This window comes from Hyperoodon ampullatus (assembly GCF_949752795.1).
Source record: "Hyperoodon ampullatus genome assembly, chromosome: 4".
NCBI lineage: Eukaryota > Metazoa > Chordata > Mammalia > Artiodactyla > Ziphiidae > Hyperoodon > Hyperoodon ampullatus.
In genome coordinates, this window is record NC_136917.1 from 158007592 (window position 1) to 158027755 (window position 20164).

At 33.6% G+C, this 20164-nt stretch overlaps 1 protein-coding gene across 1 annotated transcript in view; it reads left to right on the forward strand.

Annotated features, from left to right (window-relative positions):
• The window catches only part of CDH12 (cadherin 12), a gene marked incomplete at both ends in the record, with an annotated part of 277190 nt that extends 266042 nt beyond the window's left edge, over positions 1–11148 (forward strand). Inside the window, 3 exon segments of the mRNA XM_079703115.1 lie at positions 3233–3350; positions 7486–7737; positions 10649–11148. Coding sequence (XP_079559241.1) covers positions 3233–3350; positions 7486–7737; positions 10649–11148 — 870 coding nt within the window.
• Positions 11149–20164: the final 9016 nt, after the last annotated feature.

The following is a 20164-nucleotide window of genomic DNA, read 5'->3' on the forward strand; positions in this document are numbered from 1 at the left end:
TTTGCTCACATGCTTTTATGAAGGGTGCAAAAAAGTTCTTAAGCCCTTGAAAAATGGAAAGCTTTCTCTGGTGGCCTTGAGTAGAGCATCTGGGTTATTCAAACTATCTGAGTTACATTTTCCTATTAAGTATTGCTCTGGAGGGAGGCTCTAGTGGGGAGAGGATAGAGGAAGGACCATATAGTTGATAAACGTTATCGTCAAAATCCTAGAGTTTATGTGGACCATAGTGGGTAGCTAGCTTTTTTCTACACTATTATAAATGAATGAGTGAATATATAATATGGTATGATATAATATAATGTAATATAACATAATATAATATAATAGGAGCAAATGGTAAGAGTGTGATATGAAACAAGAATATAATTAATCCAACATTGTATACCTAGTTTCCAAAAGAAAAATACATCAGTATGCTTTGCTTTGCTGTCTATTTCAATTACCTTTAAATAGGATAACTACTCGTTTAAGTAAATTTGAAGTTTTAATTCTTACTTGAAGAAATATCTCAATATTTAAAATGGTATCTTTCTTTATTGAAAAATTTCCTTTTATAATATCTAGTATTTGTTTCAATTTGAATGTTTTCTACTGCTTCATAGAATATTTGTCCCATAGTTCTAACCCTGTGATTTTCACTAGCCTTATAGGTATTAAATTAATATTAAATAAAAGTTAAAGTAAATGTTCTCATTCACACATGCCCCATTTCAAGTGCTCAGTAGCTGTATGAGATGAGTGGCTACCAAATTTATCAGTATAGATGTAGAGTATTTCCATCAGTACAGAAACTTCTAGTGGACTCTGCTGCTCTATTACTGCTTTTGATAATTTGAGGAAAGTATTTTCTTTATTACAGTATGACTTAGTCATATTTTACCAAGGGATAAATTTGGATCATTAATTTTGAATAGACACAGAAATACATTTTTTTTAAGTTTTAATGCTTTATCATTTTAAATGCATCCAAATTTTACATGGGGTGAACCTAGTGCTTGATTTATTGTCTGAAATAGTAGATGCTGCATAAATGTTTGCATAAATAAATAACCTGAAGTGGTTATTTGCAGAGTTATAAGAGGTTTACCAAAATTCTACAACTTAGCTATTCTCCACTTTTCAGAGCCTTCTACTGCCACCCCAAAAATCCAATCCTTTATTTTTAGGTAATTTAGGTACATTAATGATTTCACAGCAATCAGAATTTTGTAATGCACTAAGTAAAAGCTTTTTGGAAATATAACTTTATTTAATGCTTCTATGTTTCTCCAGTAAATTAAAGAGTTTAAAAAGTTGGGAATAGTAGAAGTTATTAGAGATAACTTGATTTTCTTATATTTAGACAAAGTGGTAAGGAATCTGTGGGGACATTAGAAGCTCTTTTTTGGGGCATTCTGCATCCTATTGGGCCAAATTTACATACAAAGCATTACCCTGAAATGTCTGAGCATTTTCTGCTTTTGACCCCAGCCGTACTGACCCTTTTCTAGAAACTATGCAAAGGAACTATCTATCTCTTCTGGACTATAATTGAATATGCACGCATGTATATATGCATGTATGCCTTATTTATCTATGTATCTATCTATCTATGTGTCTATCTATCCATCTATCTTCAAAAGAAGTAAGAGAAAAGAAAGATGATGCTATGTAAATCAATAGTGATTTATATGATGAACCAATGAAGTACGGGAGTTGTTTTACTTAGGGCAATAACTCTCAATTGTCAATTACAGATAAGTACCAGTTTATACCAAAAATTTCATCTCCATATGCTGTTTTAAAGGATGCTTCTTCATTGTAAAGTTATGTTCTTGATAAGTTTTGATATTAATTTAGTAAATAATTGTGCTAGTTGATAGCAAAGGCAAAACAAAACAGAACCTCACAAATTAATTCTCAAATAATTTAAAGAAATTTAGGGGTGAGATATAGTAATCAGAGCACATGTGAAGGAAAATTGAAGTTTTACAGGGTCTCTATGGTAATTATTTGACTAAATTGCCATATTTAGCCTTCGGTGTTGAATCCATGACAATTCTAAAGACTAAATAGATCCTGTGTGACTGATTTACACTAAAATAGGGAACTGAATTTCTCATTAGAGGACCCATTGTCAAAATACAAACTACTAGTACTGCACTGGACACTCGAAGCCCCAGTGTATACATTTGTGTGTTCCTGCGTGTTTCTGTGCGTGCCTACGAGCACACACAGCTATAAGGGAAGGTAGGTCATAGTCATAAGACTGGGTTTCAGCCATGGAATAAAAACTAAAAGTGCTAAATAACTGACATGTTTAATGGCATCAATCTAAGAGCACAGGATGCAGGCTTTGCCCGCTGGGAGCAGGATGTCATACTTGAAATCTAAGGTCTTTCTCTGGCTAATTCAAACTTAGTCTGAGAGTGTGGTCGCCTGAGCAGCACACTGCTTTTATCCTCTTTGGCACACACTTCCTGAAATTCTTCCTGATGCAAAACCATTGGATATGTTAATAAATAAATACCTCAAAGCCATTCTGATTTGCTTACATATATACTGAATTATCAGTTTCATAGTTTGGCTCTTGGAAGTTAACCTCCAAATTCTTAAGGGCATCTCATTGAAATATCAGAATTTTAACTACTTAGATTACACACTTATGGGAACAATTTAGGAAAATTTTTGAAACAAGGTTAGTCATCCTTACTTCTTAAGAAAAAAATTCTATGAAAATACAATTTGTATCTTATCCACTGGGGGAAAAGAAACATAACAACAAAAACAGATCTACATCCTGTGTATCACTTTCTCATCATTTCACTTAGTTATGAAAATAAAACTCATTCTCACAAACATAACAAAACTAAAATTTTGCTTTACAAGGACTTTTAAATAATCAGGTTAGAAAGCATTTATTTCATGTAATTTAAAATGCAAGCAAGTACATTTTAATTTTATTTTGCTTATTAGTGAGAATTTTCAATGTCATTAACCTTTATAGTTATGTAGATATCGATTTGGAATTAGCCCATACCCTATACTTGTACATGTCATTATTAACTGTAAATATTTAGCTATTTGTTTATAAAAAAATATTTGTAAATAATTGGTCTACTGATATGAATTCGAAAAATGTCATTTCTGTTTACTTGCATGTTTCATTAAATAAACATATTAGCCTGGTGTATAGAGTTCCCTTTGAAACTGATGACTGATTTCAAGTCTCATCTCAACTTTGTTTCAGATAATTCAGATAGTCAGCGCTGCAGACCGAGATCTTTCACCTGCTGGGCAGCAATTCTCCTTTAAATTATCACCTGAAGCTGCCATCAAACCAAATTTTACAGTTCGTGACTTCAGAAGTAAGTTTAACCACATAAAAATTTACCTTTTATCATGCAACTTTGTAAAAGGACACAAAGGTAGAAATCCATGCCATATACTTGGAAGATTGCTTGAGTGCTTCCTAAAAGCACTCAAGCTCATAAAATATAGAAATGCATATATAAGAAATACAACATTTCATGGCTAGCAGTAAACTAAATGTTAACCTATATAGACTATATCTAATGAGGCAAATTACTTCCATTTATAATGTGGACATTCCCTTAATGAGTCAAACAAACAATAGGCTATCTGGGAAATTGAATACTTTTCATGTTTTAAATATATCGTTTGTTCTACATACACTGCTTGTACATACAAGTAACTGTTTTATTTGAATAACACATGGTATGGCACAGGTCAAGAATACAGGCTTTGTAATGAGAATGATAGAGGTTTTCACTCCCACTACATTACTACCTAATGGTAGATTATCAATATATTAAATTATACTAAAGAATTTCAACCTCATAGTTAAAATAAATTAACCTCATGGTTTATTTATTAAATAAAATAATGTATGCAAATCCTTTAACACAATGCCTAAAGCCTATTACCTTTAAGGTAATTTTAGCTACCACGTCTGCCATCATAACTACACTTACATTTCTGCCACCACTGCTACTACCATCACTATCACTAATATTATCACATCTGCTGCTACTACAATCTACAGAAATATAAAGGACACTGGATTAGATATAATAAGGCTAAGTACTGATCAGTTGTTCTGACTTTATTTGTTCTGTGACTTTGGATATTTTATCTCTTCTAAATTTCTGTAGACATAATATCGGGAATAAAAACTCCTGAGTTCATAATATTGGGTAGAAAAAAGCTAATTCTTGCTAGATTCTATGCATATGGAACAAATGAACAAGTGATAAGATGGATGATATAATGATGATGATGATTGATAGGAATCAAAGGATATTTTGAGAAAGTTAAAGTTAGTTTTCTTCAAATACTTGGGGGAAGGAAATTAGAGTCACAGAAGGAAATTCAATAAGATTTGTGCCATTTAATAATGTAATGTGAGGAATGGCTGGGAATGAAACAAGGTCCCAATTATGAAAGGCCTAATAGGTAGGGATACCACATGTTTTATCATGGAAACTGGAGTATGTTTGAGAATAGCAGTGGACAGTGTTTGTAATTTTAATTAGAGCAGCACACCTAAAATAGGGCTGTCCAAGTCAAACTGGACCATACAGTCAACCTGCCTATAAATCATTTAAAGAGTGTATAACTTAAATCCAGTGACCTGAGAAGTCTTTGAAAGGTTTACACAAGAGTTTAACATATTCAGATTTGCACTTTAACCAATAAGTCTGAATGCAGTGTGGAAAAGACAATAGAAGGATACAAGACTACTTCTGATACTATTGTAGAAAATGGATGAGACTGTCTTAGATTAGGATAATCCAATGGATTAAGGTAATGGCTGTGAGGATAGAGGTGAGTGGTTGGAGATAGAATGCATAGAGCTTCATTCTAGATCTCCTAGATTCCATGTATAAATATGATGAAGAAGAAGACTAATAAGACTTCTAGATCATTGGCTTGGGTAACTAAGTAGATGGTCAGATCATTCAGGGACAAAAGTATTGACTATTTTCCACCATTTTATCTTTGCTGGAGAATCTATATATGATTAATAATAATAATATGAATCAGATCATCTTGCCTCAAAGTATAGTATTTTTTTTATGATCTGAACATGTACTTGCCACTCATGCCATTTACCATATCCCCTGTTTTATCTTGATATATTTTAAGTGTAATTGTAAGTTTTCTTGTTTAAATGGACAGACACTTTTTTCACCTTTTTTTTGTGTGTGAGAACATTTAAGTTCTATTATTTTAGCAAATTTCAATTATAATGTACAGTGTTATCAATTACAGTCACCATGCTGTATGTCAGATCCTCAGACTTTATTCATCTTATAACTGATAGTTTGTACCCTTTTACTAACCTCTCCCTATTTCTCCCACCCCTTAGCCCCTGGCAACCATTTTTCTACTTTCTATTTCTATGAGATCTACTTTTTTTTTTCTTTCTTACATTCCGCATATAAGTGTTACCATGCAGTATTTGTCTTTGTCTGGTCTATTTCACTAGCATAATATCCTCCAGGTTCATCCATGTAGTCACAAATGGCAGGGTTTCCTTCTTTCTCATGGCTGAATAATATTCCATTGTGTGTATATACAATATATATCACATTTTCTTTACCTGTCAATCGATGGAAACCATTTTATGGGTGAAAATTAGGTTTAATATGTCTTTTTTCTTCCCACCATGGACAGCATAATGAATTCTCTATGGTCACATATCAATAATAATACTGGGTTGAAAATAAATCTTTAAAAAAGGGGAGACTGCCTTTTGACATAACATGTTCAAGAATATCAAAACCCCTAGCTCCCTAAGTGCAAATACACCAGAGGCTCTGACTTCCTATTTCTATTAATCACTTTTACCCAGGTTTCAGGCTTTAATCCTTGACTGTTCCTTTCCCCAGACTCAAGTATACAACCATCAATGGCTGAAGATTTCAATATTGATTCAACTAGTCCCCATTTTCCTATTCCTACTGTCAACACAAGTGCCTGACACCACTGACTCTTACTGGGAATATTATAATAGACATTTGGCAGGTTTATATTTTGTTTCTCAATTTAAAAATATCCTTTGTGTAATGAAAAATTGATATTCCCCCGCCAAATTCTATCTTATCACATAAAGTTTTCTCAGTTTTGTGCTTCCTACTGAAATGGGTATAAAGAAGGTGCCTAATTTTTCGTTGTTGAAATTAGAATCTACAAATAGAATGAATGGAATATTATTGAAATAGTAATATTTTTCTGACATACTTGTTTTTTGTTTTTTTTTTTTTTTTTTTTTTGCGGTACGCGGGCCTCTCACTGTTGTGGCCTCTCCCGTTGCGGAGCACAGGCTCAGCGGCCATGGCTCACGGCCCCAGCCGCTCCACAGCATATGGGATCTTCCCGGACCAGGGCACGAACCCGTGTCCCCTGCATCGGCAGGCAGACTCTCAACCACTGCGCCACCAGGGAAGCCCCATACTTGTATTTTAATGAGTACTATATCTTCCTAAAATTATTTTACCTGATTCCAAAGTGGGTATCATGTATGGCTACAATGGACTAAATATTAGTACATTTCTAAAAAAACATCAAAATGTTTCTGGGAGTGACTTCAATAGACTCAAAAAATGAAATAGTGTTATGAATAAAACAAAAATTCCACTTTTATGTACAGAAATAAAAGAAGTAAAGAACAAGTGCATGCAAAATAACACTTTCAATAGAAATATTAGTTGTACTAATATAAAATTTTAAATTCTTATTGCCTTGGATTATTCCAAGTAAATATTGTATCATTGATTATATCAAAATTAAAATGAAGTACTTTGTGATTATATTAAAGTGATGATTATTATAATTCATGATATTTAAAATTTTTAATGAATCGATGTTTTTCACACATTTTATTTTCCCTTCCATGTTTCTTATGCTGTTTTGCAAAAGTGAATATATATATATATATATATATATATATATATATATATATATATTCACACACATATATATATATATGTATTATAGATATGGATTAGGGAAAAATCAAAAATCAAGCTTTATCTGAAATATTATATTGACATTTGTCAATTTTAAAGAACAGGTTCTTAGGTAAGATGTTATACTGATTCATCCTTTGTAATCTTGGTTCTTCTAATCATGTAAGAAAACATCTACTGAAGTATTTTTTCTCTGTGAGACTTTGATGTCAGAAGAAATAGTCTGTTAACACAACATACTCTTGTCTTGTAAACAATTTTCTATTCTTTCTGAATAGAAAATTTAATTAGTACACCAGACAAGATTAATGTTTCTTCTTTTCCTAAGGATTGTTTTGAATACATGTGATTACATTTTGGCAGCTTTCATAATGATAAAAGGAATAATTAAAATATGGATGTATTTTACTGACTCAAGAAGAGCTTTCTACTGTTTAACAGATACAAACTTGAAGATTTGAAGTGATGCTGATGGTAACCATCTTATCATAAATGTCATGTTTTGTAGACAACACAGCTGGCATTGAAACCCGAAGAAATGGATACAGCCGCAGGCAACAAGAGTTGTACTTCCTCCCTGTTGTAATAGAAGACAGCAGTTATCCTGTCCAGAGCAGCACAAACACAATGACTATTCGAGTTTGTAGATGTGACTCTGATGGTTCCATCCTGTCTTGTAACGTGGAAGCAATTTTTCTTCCTGTAGGACTTAGCACCGGGGCTTTGATTGCAATACTACTGTGCATTGTTATACTCTTAGGTTGGTTTCAATATTAATCACATATTCTCCATCTCTCTCTCTCTCTCTCTCTCTCCCTCTCCCTTGTTTGTGTATCTCACTCCTCATTTTACCATGTAAACCAGTTTTTTCTTCATTGAGATGCTACATCTGGATAGAAGGAAGATTATCTATCTATACTGAATTATATAATTATTATTAAAGTTAATTATATTATAGGTGTTAATTTTCTATTTTACTCCATATGGAAATATACCAATAGAAATAAATCAATAACATCATCAAAAATATAAAAGTACGTTCAAGCTCTCGGGAATTTTCAAGTAATAACAGTTTGTGGCACTTGCTGTGATGAACTTTTCTATGACAAATATCTCATTTTCAGCAACAGTTTTAAATTCATTTTTTACATCCTAGTAATTATTGCTGCCTAAGAAAGTGTTGTATAAACTTTAAAATTATATTAGATGAGCAGTAGTTGTCAAATGCCAGTTTGATAAAGAAAGAAAGAAAGGAGAAGAACAGGAAAGAAGTAGAAGGTAAAAGCACCTCCAAATTTTTTTTTTCTGTCTAAAGTGCTGGCCAGTAACAATTCTTATTCCACTTTTCTCAGATCTCCTCACATCAAAAACTCTAACCATTCCCACTAGAACAGAACAGAACACAGTGAAATATCAAGAAGTGCAGCAAAGGGAAATGATTGAAGTAAATGTATTCTGTAGCATGTCTGTGAGAATGAAAACCTACTTTAGGGGCTTCCCTCTTCCATCAGCTCTGTTCAGCTGACTATATTTCACTTATTCATTTGCTGCCAGATTCACAAAAGCAAAAATAGATTTTCTAAGCATTCCTTTAAATTAAAATTGCAACAGAAGTACAATTGGGCACTGTGGGGTCAGCTTATATATTCATGTTTATTATTTAACCAAAATATTCTGACAAATATACATACCTACCTTTATCTCTAGGCTAGAAAATAGAATTTTAAAAACGTACTAGGGTGTAAAGCATGGTACAAGGCATTATATACTAATTTCTGAAGAACATTCTCTGATTCAGAAGCTCATTTTGGTTTGGAGGGTAAAGTTGTAGTCCAATTTGCATTATGCAGATATTAATTCCACACAAATAACCTTGATGTGTAGAACAAAGTATTCTTTATGTCCTTAAAGTTTAGAATTATAAATTATATGTGACATCTGTGCTGATGATATAAACTCCTTTAAAAAGGAAGATGCAAAATAATGTTCTCACACCTGAAGCTGAGAAAGATCAATTAGGTGTTTAACTTCAAAACAAGTGTTTCTTTTTCATACTCTTGTCTAGGGGCTGTCTTGAGTCCCAGAGGATTTCCATATCCACCTAGCATGATTTGCCATATTCTGGATGCTCGTCTTTGTCCTCTTTGGCCCTCTTACAGGGTAACAATTCATGTTGCTTAGGTTAGCATTATCACATACTGTCATCTGCCACTCATTCATCCAAATATTTACCAAGTGTCCCCCCTGCTCCTAGCTGTGGAGTGCTAGTACACAGCTGCGAATGCTGACACTCTTAATCTTGCCATGGGGTCTGCTTACAAATCCATCTATTCTTTGATCTCCTTAGCCAGTCTCATACTCCTTTAGATCTTCCAGAAGATTCTTAGCCATTTTATGTCTTTTTTTAGGGTGAGGGGGAGCATGAGAATCTTGTGGTGCTTAGGAAATTCTATTTGACCCCCAAGCACATCTAACTAGTCTCTTTCTCAGCCATAGATACTCTAAAGCCATTTTATAAATATGCAGGGTTTCTCTGTGAGGTTTACACTCTCTCACACACTCTCTGGGTGAACAAACAATAGTGCTTTTAGTTCTGAGATTTGACTAAAGCCTGGAAGAATTGCAGAGTGCTAAACATCTCTGAAAGGCCCATTGTACAGAAGCTCTACCTATATCTCCTCTGTCTTCCTCCCTAATTTTGGAAGAAGAGGGAATAAATGGACTTTTATCATCATGCCGTCTCCTACTTTCTAATCCTGTGACAAGAGTCTTCCTTCCAGACTCTGTTATAGTAAATCAAACACTTTGGCTTTCACTCTATTGCCACCACTATAGAGGAGAGGGGAGTATTATGCCAGGCAAAGATGAGCACTGACTTCATGGTGTGAATCTGTGCTTATTTACCCCCAGAAAAAAATAAACACTGTTGATGTAATGATGGCTGAGAGTTAATGGGGAACAAAGATATTCAATAATGAGGGTCTATAAATTAAGTATTTCAAAATATTATCTTGCTTCAAGAAAGTAACCTGAATACTAGACATTTGGTTTGGAAACTATCTCAATATGGTAGGACACATAAATTTAAATAATTTGTGGTCTTAGTTGACATAATTGGAAAAGCTAAGGCCCTTATATTCTATATTCTTTCTCTCTCTCTTTCTTGTTTATTGCATTTAAAAGTGATTGTCACGTGATTTGTGTTTATTTCATTATAAATACAGTAATTTTAACAACTGAGAAATATAGGTATGAATAATATCTAAGTGTTAGCTATGGGCAAACAATATTCAAGTTTTATTACTTCAATACTCACAGTTCTCTGTATGATTGGAACAAACATTCTTTACTTTCTTTTTAAATTTTGTAATGCACACTTTTTACCTGACACTGAGATATTTAAATACAATAGATGTTAAATATAAGGCTACAATTGTTTGATTTTGTGAATAAGTTTGCTATGGTTTCATATTAACTACAATTCCAAAATGAAATTGAATTTAAACAATGAAAAAACGTCAACATAGATATGATCCTTATAGATTACAGTATGTTTACTTTGAAAGTAATAGGATACCATTAAAAACACTCAGCCAGCCCTGAACAATTTTATTTTTTTATGGAGAGATGGGCTGACATATTCTCATATTGCAATTTTTGTCTTGTTCTAGCCATAGTTGTGCTGTATGTAGCTCTGCGAAGGCAGAAGAAGAAAGACACCCTGATGACCTCTAAAGAAGATATCAGAGACAATGTTATCCATTATGATGATGAAGGAGGCGGGGAGGAGGACACCCAAGCTTTCGACATTGGTGCTCTGAGAAACCCAAAAGTGATTGAAGACAACAAAATTCGCAGGGATATAAAACCAGACTCTCTCTGTTTGCCTCGTCAGAGACCACCAGTGGAAGATAATGCAGACATAAGGGATTTCATTAATCAAAGGCTACAGGAAAGTGATGTGGACCCCACCGCCCCACCATACGATTCATTGGCGACATATGCCTATGAGGGCAATGGATCAGTAGCCGACTCTCTTAGCTCCATAGAATCTCTGACCATGGAAGTGGACCAGGACTACACCTATCTAACAGACTGGGGACCGCACTTTAAAGTCTTGGCAGACATGTTTGGTGAAGAAGAGAGTTATAAAACTGATAAAGTCACTTAGGGGAGAAGCAAAGGCTAAAACAGAGCCAACAAAATAAATTTAAGAGAAAGGAACATAAATAGAAATCACACTCTACACACACACCACACACACACACAAACACACATACCGGGCTTTCTAGGACAAGATTCCTTTGATTATTTGGTTTCTAGCAAGTTGCTATATTTATCATATTGTCAGTTTTGGTTTATTCTGCCAATACAAGGTAATTCCTAAAATGTGTACTTGCTTGATTTTGTTTTGTTATTTTGGAAAAACACTGAGACAAGCTTAGGCCTATTAAATACAATTTACTGACGTGACAACCTAGAACGAAGATAGCTATGTGGCATCACGGTGGAAGAGTGTTAGATTTTTCTTAATTCCACTAAAGTGCCTATTGAAACTCTTATCATTTAAAGTCGTGTAGAGTACACTCTGCTGTGATGGCATTGTGGGATTCAGACACAGAGGACATAAAACAAAGACACTGTCTTTATGTCAAGGAGCAATAGCAACACACAGACTTCTCATTCCTTTTAAGGAAAAAAGAAGAATACTTTCTGAACTCCATCTTCTTATAATTAAAATGCTCTTTTTTTTCTTTTTTAAACTGTATGCCAAAACACATGTGTTTTTCCTACCCTCTGAGAAAAGTGAAATAAATGTGATAATATCAAATTCAATATGTAAGTCCCAAATTTTAAAAGCAATGTTTGATCTTAATATTAAAGGTGTTCATGAAAATATTCATTGTTTTCCAAAGAAATAAAAATTTTAAAAAGAAAATTTTAAAAAATCCTCTTTATAAAGAGAGGCCTCAGGGCTGAAACTCCACATTAAAATAAATATTAGTTTTGTTTTAATATTGTGCCAGGGTGTGGAAGGGTGGAAGTTTGGTTTTAACAAATCACCAGATCCTTGCAGTCTCCAGTCATAGATAAAATGTGTGTTTTTATGAAACATTTTTTTGGGGGAAAATAATGTCATTGATCTAAATAGGGGAAGAGAAATTGATACACAGCTTCTCAGAGTTTCTTACAGTCTAGTGATTCTTTCATGAACAAAGAAAATAAAATATTTATCAAATAATACAGAACGGATTTATACCATGTCTAAAAATATTTATTAAGCAGTACCAAACAAATGAAAAATCAGAGACTTAAGAAAATTCAAACCAAATACTAACTCTTAAAGTGAACACAAATTCAAAATCTGGTAGTTGATTTATTTTATTAACATAGATTTCAACTTTGTGAATATCATTATATTGGAGCTCAGAGTGGCTTCTTTATGCTATCATCTACAATAATTCTAATATAAACGATACCATAAACCTCCTTTGTAAAAGCTTTTACTTTTTAATTTGATGATATTTCTAAGAAATACTAGATTTTATAAGCAGACAGGTAAGCTGAACTCATTACATTACTTTAAAATGAACTTTACACTATCCAGAAATACACTTAACAAAACAGTTAACTAACTATAAGGTAATAATATATTTTCTTAATATTATAAATATACAAGTGACTACTGATATATTAAAACAATATATAGGAAAAATAAAAGTTATTTATAGGTCCATTCTGCAGACATCATGAATATCCAGCTGTGTTTATGAAATATTTATAATTATATTTTTATTGCAAAGTGTGAAAGTAAAAATTCACACATGGGGAAAATGGGTAGAAATATAAATAATATAGACAAACTATTTTCAGTCCTATTTATTATTAAATGCTTACTTCAAAACTATATAACTGATAATTACGTTGTGGCAATTAGGCAATTTGAATCTGCATTTCCTATCGCTCTTTTTTTGTGTGTGTGTGTGTGGTACACGGGCCTCTCACTGCTGCGGCCTCTCCCGTTGTGGAGTACAGGCTCTGGACGCGCAGGCTCAGCGGCCATGGCTCATGGGTCCAGCCGCTCTGAGGCATGTGGGATCTTCCCGGAACGGGACACAAACCCGTGTCCCCCGCATCGGCAGGCGGACTCTCAACCACTGCGCCACCAGGGAAGCCCTCCCATCGCTCTTTTTGTGTCTCATAATTGCAGATTCTCCTTGTCATCCTTACCAGGGACAACTGTTGAATTCCTTTTCCTCCTCTCACGACTTTGACTTCACCTTTGTCTCATCCCTGGGATCTGCAATAGAATCTTGATGTAGTGTGATAATTTGCAGTATAATTTGCTTTGGGAAATATTTATGTAATTTTTTAAAAGCTGGCAATGTCATAACCATTCTGGAGCAAAAATTAAGTCAACATCTAGGCTTTCCCCAGCAATATGACTGGGTATGCCATGATGTGAGACCCTTTGAAGAAGGTTAATATGCAAATCACTTCCAGCTGACAAAATGATTCTTGTCAGGAATTATTGCATGTTGCACCTTGCCTGAGAATCTGACTGCCTCTGCATGCATTCCTGTATCAGAAGCAATGATGGCACAAAGAAAACTTGGGAGGGGCAGGTCATTTCAAACCACACGACTGAGATACTAAGCAAGTACATGAAATTGGTGGGTCTTACTTTCTCCACACTAATCATCTTTTTTTAGTACCTCTACCTTTTATATTTGTTACACCACTGCATTAGTTTGTTATGGCTGCCATAACAAAGCACCACTGGAGTGGGTAGCTTAAAAAAACAGAAATTTATTTCCTTGCAGTTCTGGAACCTAGAAGTCTAAGATTAACTGTCTGCAGAGTTGGTTTCTTCCAAGGGCCTCTGTCCTTGGCTTGTCCACGGCTGTCATTTCTCCATGTCTCCACATGGTCTTTCCCCTGGGCTAATTCCTCTTCTTCTAAGGGCACCAATCATACTAAGCTCACTCATATGACCTCTTTTTATCTTAATTAACTATTTAAAGGCCCTATCTCCAAATATAGTCATTCTGAGGTACTGATGGTCAAGACTTCAAAATATGAATTTTAGGGGACACAATTCAGCCCATAACAACCATACAGATGTTAACAGAAAAAAAAAAAGTGTTTGATTTACATCACACAATGTGAAAAAAACAAAACAAAGCAAAAAAAAAAAATAATAAATGGAAATAATTTCATGTACAACGGGAAACCACAAAAGTGACAAGGTCTTTTGGTGCTCATATATTGGAAAATTATGGGATATCTTTCACACTACTGAAAGCAGTAGCCCTAATATTTCAATACTTATAAATAACTTGAGATTCTTTTTTATTTATAATATCACAGTAACTGGCCTTCATTCAGGAGTTAAGCAATATAAAAATTCCTTAGAATTTACAGGGGGTTTTGACTATTAATAATAATCATGCATAACTTTTTAATTACATTGCATGTTTACCTTTACAGAAATATATGTGGACATATTCTATGTAACATATGTATATTATATGTTTTTTTAAATGTAACTTTTGTGTTCAAAGAAGTATTAGATCAACACAGAAGAGTGAACTAGTAGTGTGATACACTAGAAATAATCTAAAATTGCTTTTATACCAAATTCTATCACTAACTGGAAATGTCGTATGGAGCCAGCACCTTAGCCTTCCTGTCATCTATTCTCTTTGGTAAAATGAATCTGTTGCTCTTGGTGTTATCTAAGTTTTCTCTGAAATTTCTTGACTCTTAAGTTCTAGTTACATTTACATGAAGTCCATTAATTCATTTACATATTGATTACATAAAATTATGAGAATCATAGAGATCTTTAAAAAATATATAAATCACAAAATTTTTTGAAGTATGGATGTGATTGATTACACATTGACACACCACGTTGCATATCAGGAGAGCCAGACAAATACTTCTTAAGTAAAACCTGTCAAAATTCTTCAACAAGATGGAATGGTAGAGAAGTGCATAGGAAGAGAGAGAAAGAAATGTTAAAAATAGAACCCTAATCTTGAGCCAAAGAGGAAAAGCAAGTGATCTGAAGAAAACGTTAGAAACTTCCTTATATTTAGGAAGAGGACATTTTAGAAGTCCTTGGAAAAGTTTCAGTACCTGTTGTATTAAAACAGGAATTCCTAAGAGCAGATGTAAATATGCAGTTACTATATTTGAAGTGAGTCCCAAAATATGGTGAGGTCTGAAAAGAATTAATAAAATGTCAATAAAAACATCAGTTTACTTCCTAAGAGAAGAGTGGGAGGGAGGTTTTTTTTTTTTTTGGCGGTATGCGGGCCTCTCACTGTTGTGGCCTCTCCCATTGTGGAGCACAGGCTCTGGACGCGCAGGCTCAGCGACCATGGCTCACGGGCCCAGCCGCTCCGTGGCATGTGAGATCTTCCCGGACCGGGGCACGAACCTGCGTCCCCTGCATCGGCAGGCAGACTCCCAACCACTGCACCACCAGGGAAGCCCGGAGGGAGATAATTTTGTAAATGTCTTCATGTTTCAAAATTTCTCTTGTCTCCTCATCTGATGTATAGTTCAGCTAAGTACACCATTACCACTTGGAATTATTTTTCTAAGAATCTGATCACTTCTTCTCTTACATCCATTGTTACAAAACAGTATACACACATATGCACACACACATATGCAATTAAATGTTTGATAATTCCAATTTGCAGCAAGTTTTGGATTGCCACTTAATTATTTTATTCAAGTCCCTTATATTTCTTAGTGTAATGGATTTTCATAACTATCAGTCAGCCACTAAATTTTTCAAAAAGAAGTTAAACTTTATTAGGAATTTTTTTTTGTTTTTAATTGCCCCCACTTTAAGATGAATAAAAAGAAGGTAGAGTGTCTAAACAACTTGTGCAGAACCAATAAATAATAAACTAATAGATGGCAAAGCTCTTCAGTTGTGAAGAGTTTAAGTATATTTATTTATCAACTTCCTTTCTGGGTTCTTCCCATAACTTTTCCAACTTCTACACTGCTATATATTACATTGCAACTACGAGTGTAATTAACACAAACTCCTGGGAATTCTGGGTCATACTAGAACATAATATGGTACTTCCTTAAAAGAGAAAAAAATCTAAACATCATTGATTCTGATATCAATATCTTACCCAGTAAGCAAGATTTTAAGACACAACAGTTGCCTACAAGACAAATAAAAACTTGCTTATACAACTGAAAATACTGATCTCCATATTACCAAGAATCAATGTATTTGAAACTATATCAGTTGCACTTTCTTTTAAACATTCACATTAATGATGTATATATATTATCCTGAACTTAACTTTCCTGAATTTTCAATCCAATTATGTCTATTTCCCCTTCTTTTTAACTTCCCATGGGTACAAATATACTTTAGCTCTTATTATCACTTAAATCTCCAATTTCTAAGTTCAGTTTACTTACCTTATGTCTCCCTCAATCCATCATCCACTGAATATGGTATTTGCCATGATTGAAATTTCCAATATATTGTCACCAAAAATTACCTGAGACAAACAATTCTCCCGTTCTCCGCTTCTGCTCTGTCAACATTTAAAAAAATGTGACAACAGTAATAAAAGAGCTACTCATCACTGAGCATATACTTTGCAAAAAATATGCTGCAAACATTTAATGCTAACAATAATTTGATGAGTTACATTATTATTATTATCTGTATTTCATACATGAGTAAACTAGGCTTAGACATTTGAAGTAACCTGTTTACTTAGACATATTTAGCAAGTGACAAAACCAGGGCCCTAACACAATTATGATATGCCCAATCCAGCCCTTACTCCATGAGATACAGTACACTGCACTTTCACCTCGCTGTCTTATAAACGACCATTTAAAAACCTGAATTCTGGTCTCTGTTCCTATGGTGTTCCTTTGAAGTTCACTAGTAACTTTATAGTTGAAAAGCCCCAATGATTCTTTCTTTTACCTTTCTGCAATTTCTACAGTGTTAAGCATACCTTCATATTTCACTTTCAGTTTCTACTTCCACCTCTTAGTTCATTGATTTTTTCTTTCTTCTTTTAATGTTTCGTATAACCCTCAGAGAGTCTACATAAATAATCCCACGGAGTCTTCCCATCTGTTTTCATTTCTTTTTTATACCATTGAGATTTGGAGATCTCTTGCTATAATCGTGATTTTTCATAATATTCAATGAATCGTTAAATCGCTATTTATACATTTTCTCTTTAAGCAAGATGAGGAAGTTTTACTTGCGTATATTTATACTTTCTGAACACATATACCTGGCCAATCTATTAGCTTCAAATTCATTAGATCCAAGTCTATACCTTTCTCTTTCAGAGTTCAGTAATTGTGTTGTTACTTGGGCTCTGAACTTTCCTTCTATTCTTCTCTCTCTCTCTCTCTCTCTCTCTCTCTCTCTATATATATATATATATATATATATACTCTCTCAAAATACATTGCTATTTTACTATTGAAATAAACTTAATTTTTTAAAGTGACTAAGACAGTACAGAACATTTTTTTTTGTATTTTCCACACCCAACCATACAAAATCATATTAGTTTGGTGTATTTGTTACAAGTAATGAACCAATATTTACATCTTTTTATTAACTGAAGTCCACATTTTGTTCGGATTTCTTTATTTTTCCCTAATGTACTTTTTCTGTTCCAGGATTCCATACTTGATAGAACATTACATTTAGTCATCAAGTCTTCTTAGGTTTTTCATGGTTATGAAAAACCTCAGACTTTGCTTGTTTAAAAAAACTTTTACAATCTTGAGAATTATTTGTCAAGTAATTTGTAGAATATTCCTTAAATGATATTTGTCTGATTTTTTGGTCTCATGATTAGACTGGTTACATTGGGTTTTGGGAGGAAGATCACAGAGGTAAAGTGCCAAGCTCATCATATTATATCAAAGGAACATCCTAAGGAAATGACTTATTACTGTCGATCATCTGGCTGTCATTTGTGCAGTTTCTTCACTGTAAATTATTTATTTTTCCCTAATCCCAAACTGTACTCCTTGGAAGAAGGTAACTATGTATAGCATACAATTAAGGAGTGCAGCTTTATGCCTCACCTGTTGAGGGCAAAGTATCAACATAAAATATTTGGAGTTCTCATAAAATATTAGGAGTTTGTCTATTCTTCATTTACTTATTCAATCATGTATTTATTTGAGTAGGGATGCATAGAGATTTAATACTTTGGTTCATAATCTAACACTACTATATTTATAAAGCTATTTTGGTTGGTGCCTGTGCTACTTAACAAATACTCATTACTACCTAGTTTGTGTTTTGGTTTGTTGGTTGGTTGGTTTTGTATGTCTTGAGCACTTTCTTACATTCTGCCACTATAAGCTCCATGCTCCTCTTGTATATATCCTGCCCTGGTTCTCTCAAATAAGGCATTCCTCCAAAAAGCCTTGTTTTCTTTTATTGGCAAAGTAATATTACAAAGATCTGGATATTAAGTGTGATCCTTGCCACTGAGGTGTTTGTATTTCTGGGTCCTCTCAAATGACAGAACAAGAGAATATATATGTGTATAACAACTAGAGTACATACATACACACACGCATCTATATATGTACATATATATGCCTCTATATGTAGCCATCTGTACCTTTATTAAACTAAAAGTGAGTTCATCCTGATATCTCAGACTCTAATCCATTACCACATGGATCATAATATATCGCCTTCTGTCTCACTTATATGCAACCTCTCACTACAACACTGAAAATCCTATGTCTCAACATTTCCTATTTATCTACTTAATTGTTCAGTTCTGGGACATATGCATAGTATATCAGAATTGTTAATCCATACTCTCACTCAAAACAACTTTGAGCTGTATCACCTTTAGTCTAACAGACTCCACTCACTTTCAAAGACTTAGGTCACAGCCTTTTTACCTCAGTGAAATTGTTTCATTCATTTGTTTAACAATCAGATTGTTTTGTCACACTCTTTACTGAATTCTTGGGCTCTCTAACCTCTTTAAAATATATGTTTAAAATTTTTATATGTGCTGTAAATTACTATAGATTTTGATAAATTCATGGTGTTGTGTATCCACAATTACATTCCCATATAAAATAGTTTCACTGCTTTAAAAAAAAATTCTTTGTACTTCAAATACTCCCTGATTCCTGGTAACCACTCATATGTGTACTCTATAGTTGTGTCTCCTGGTAACCACTCCTATGTGTACTCTATAGTTGTGTCTTTTCCAGATTATCATAGAAATGAAATCATCCAGCACATAGTCTTTTCACACTAGCAGTACAAATTTAAGACACATTTATGTCTTTCTGTGGTGGAATAGCCCATTTTTTTTATCCCTATTCCATTGTATGGATGTACCATAGTTTGTTTATCTATTCACATACTGAGGGACATTTTGGTTGCTTCGAGTTTTTTTGCAATTACGAGTAAAGCTGCTATAAATATTTGTGCACAGGTTTTTATATGAGCAGAAGTTTTCTGTTTATATAACAAATAGCACAGCCACTTGGCATTTCCACCAGCAATGAATGAGAGCTTCACTGTTATTCATTCTCACCAATTTTGGTATTGTTAGTATAGATTTTAGCTATTTTGATAGGTGTGAAGTGGTATCTCACCGATTTATTTTTAATTTACATTTCCTAGTGACAAATTATGTTTAGCATCTTTTTATATCTTTATGTGTCATGCCATCTATATATCTTATTTGTTAAGGTGTCGTTCAGCTCTATGTCTATATTTTTCATTGTTTTTATCTTCCTGTTGTTTGGTTTTAAGAGATTTTTTATATTTTGGAGCTAATTTTTTATGAGATATATGCTTTGCTAATATTTTCTCCAAGTCTTCAGCTTGTCTTTTAATTCTCTTAAGTATCTTTTACAGAACAGACATTTTTAATTTTAATAAAGTCTAATTAATATAATATTTATTTCATGGGTCATGTTTTTTTGATTGTATCTCAAAGTCATCACCAAACCCAAAGTCAGTTAGATTGTCTCCCATTTCTTCCAAAGAAATTAAATAATTCTGCATTTTTTTTTTTTTTTTTTTTTTTTTTTTTTTTTTTTTTTTGTGTGTGGTACGCGGGCCTCTCACTGTTGTGGCCTCTCCCGTTGCGGAGCACAGGCTCCGGATG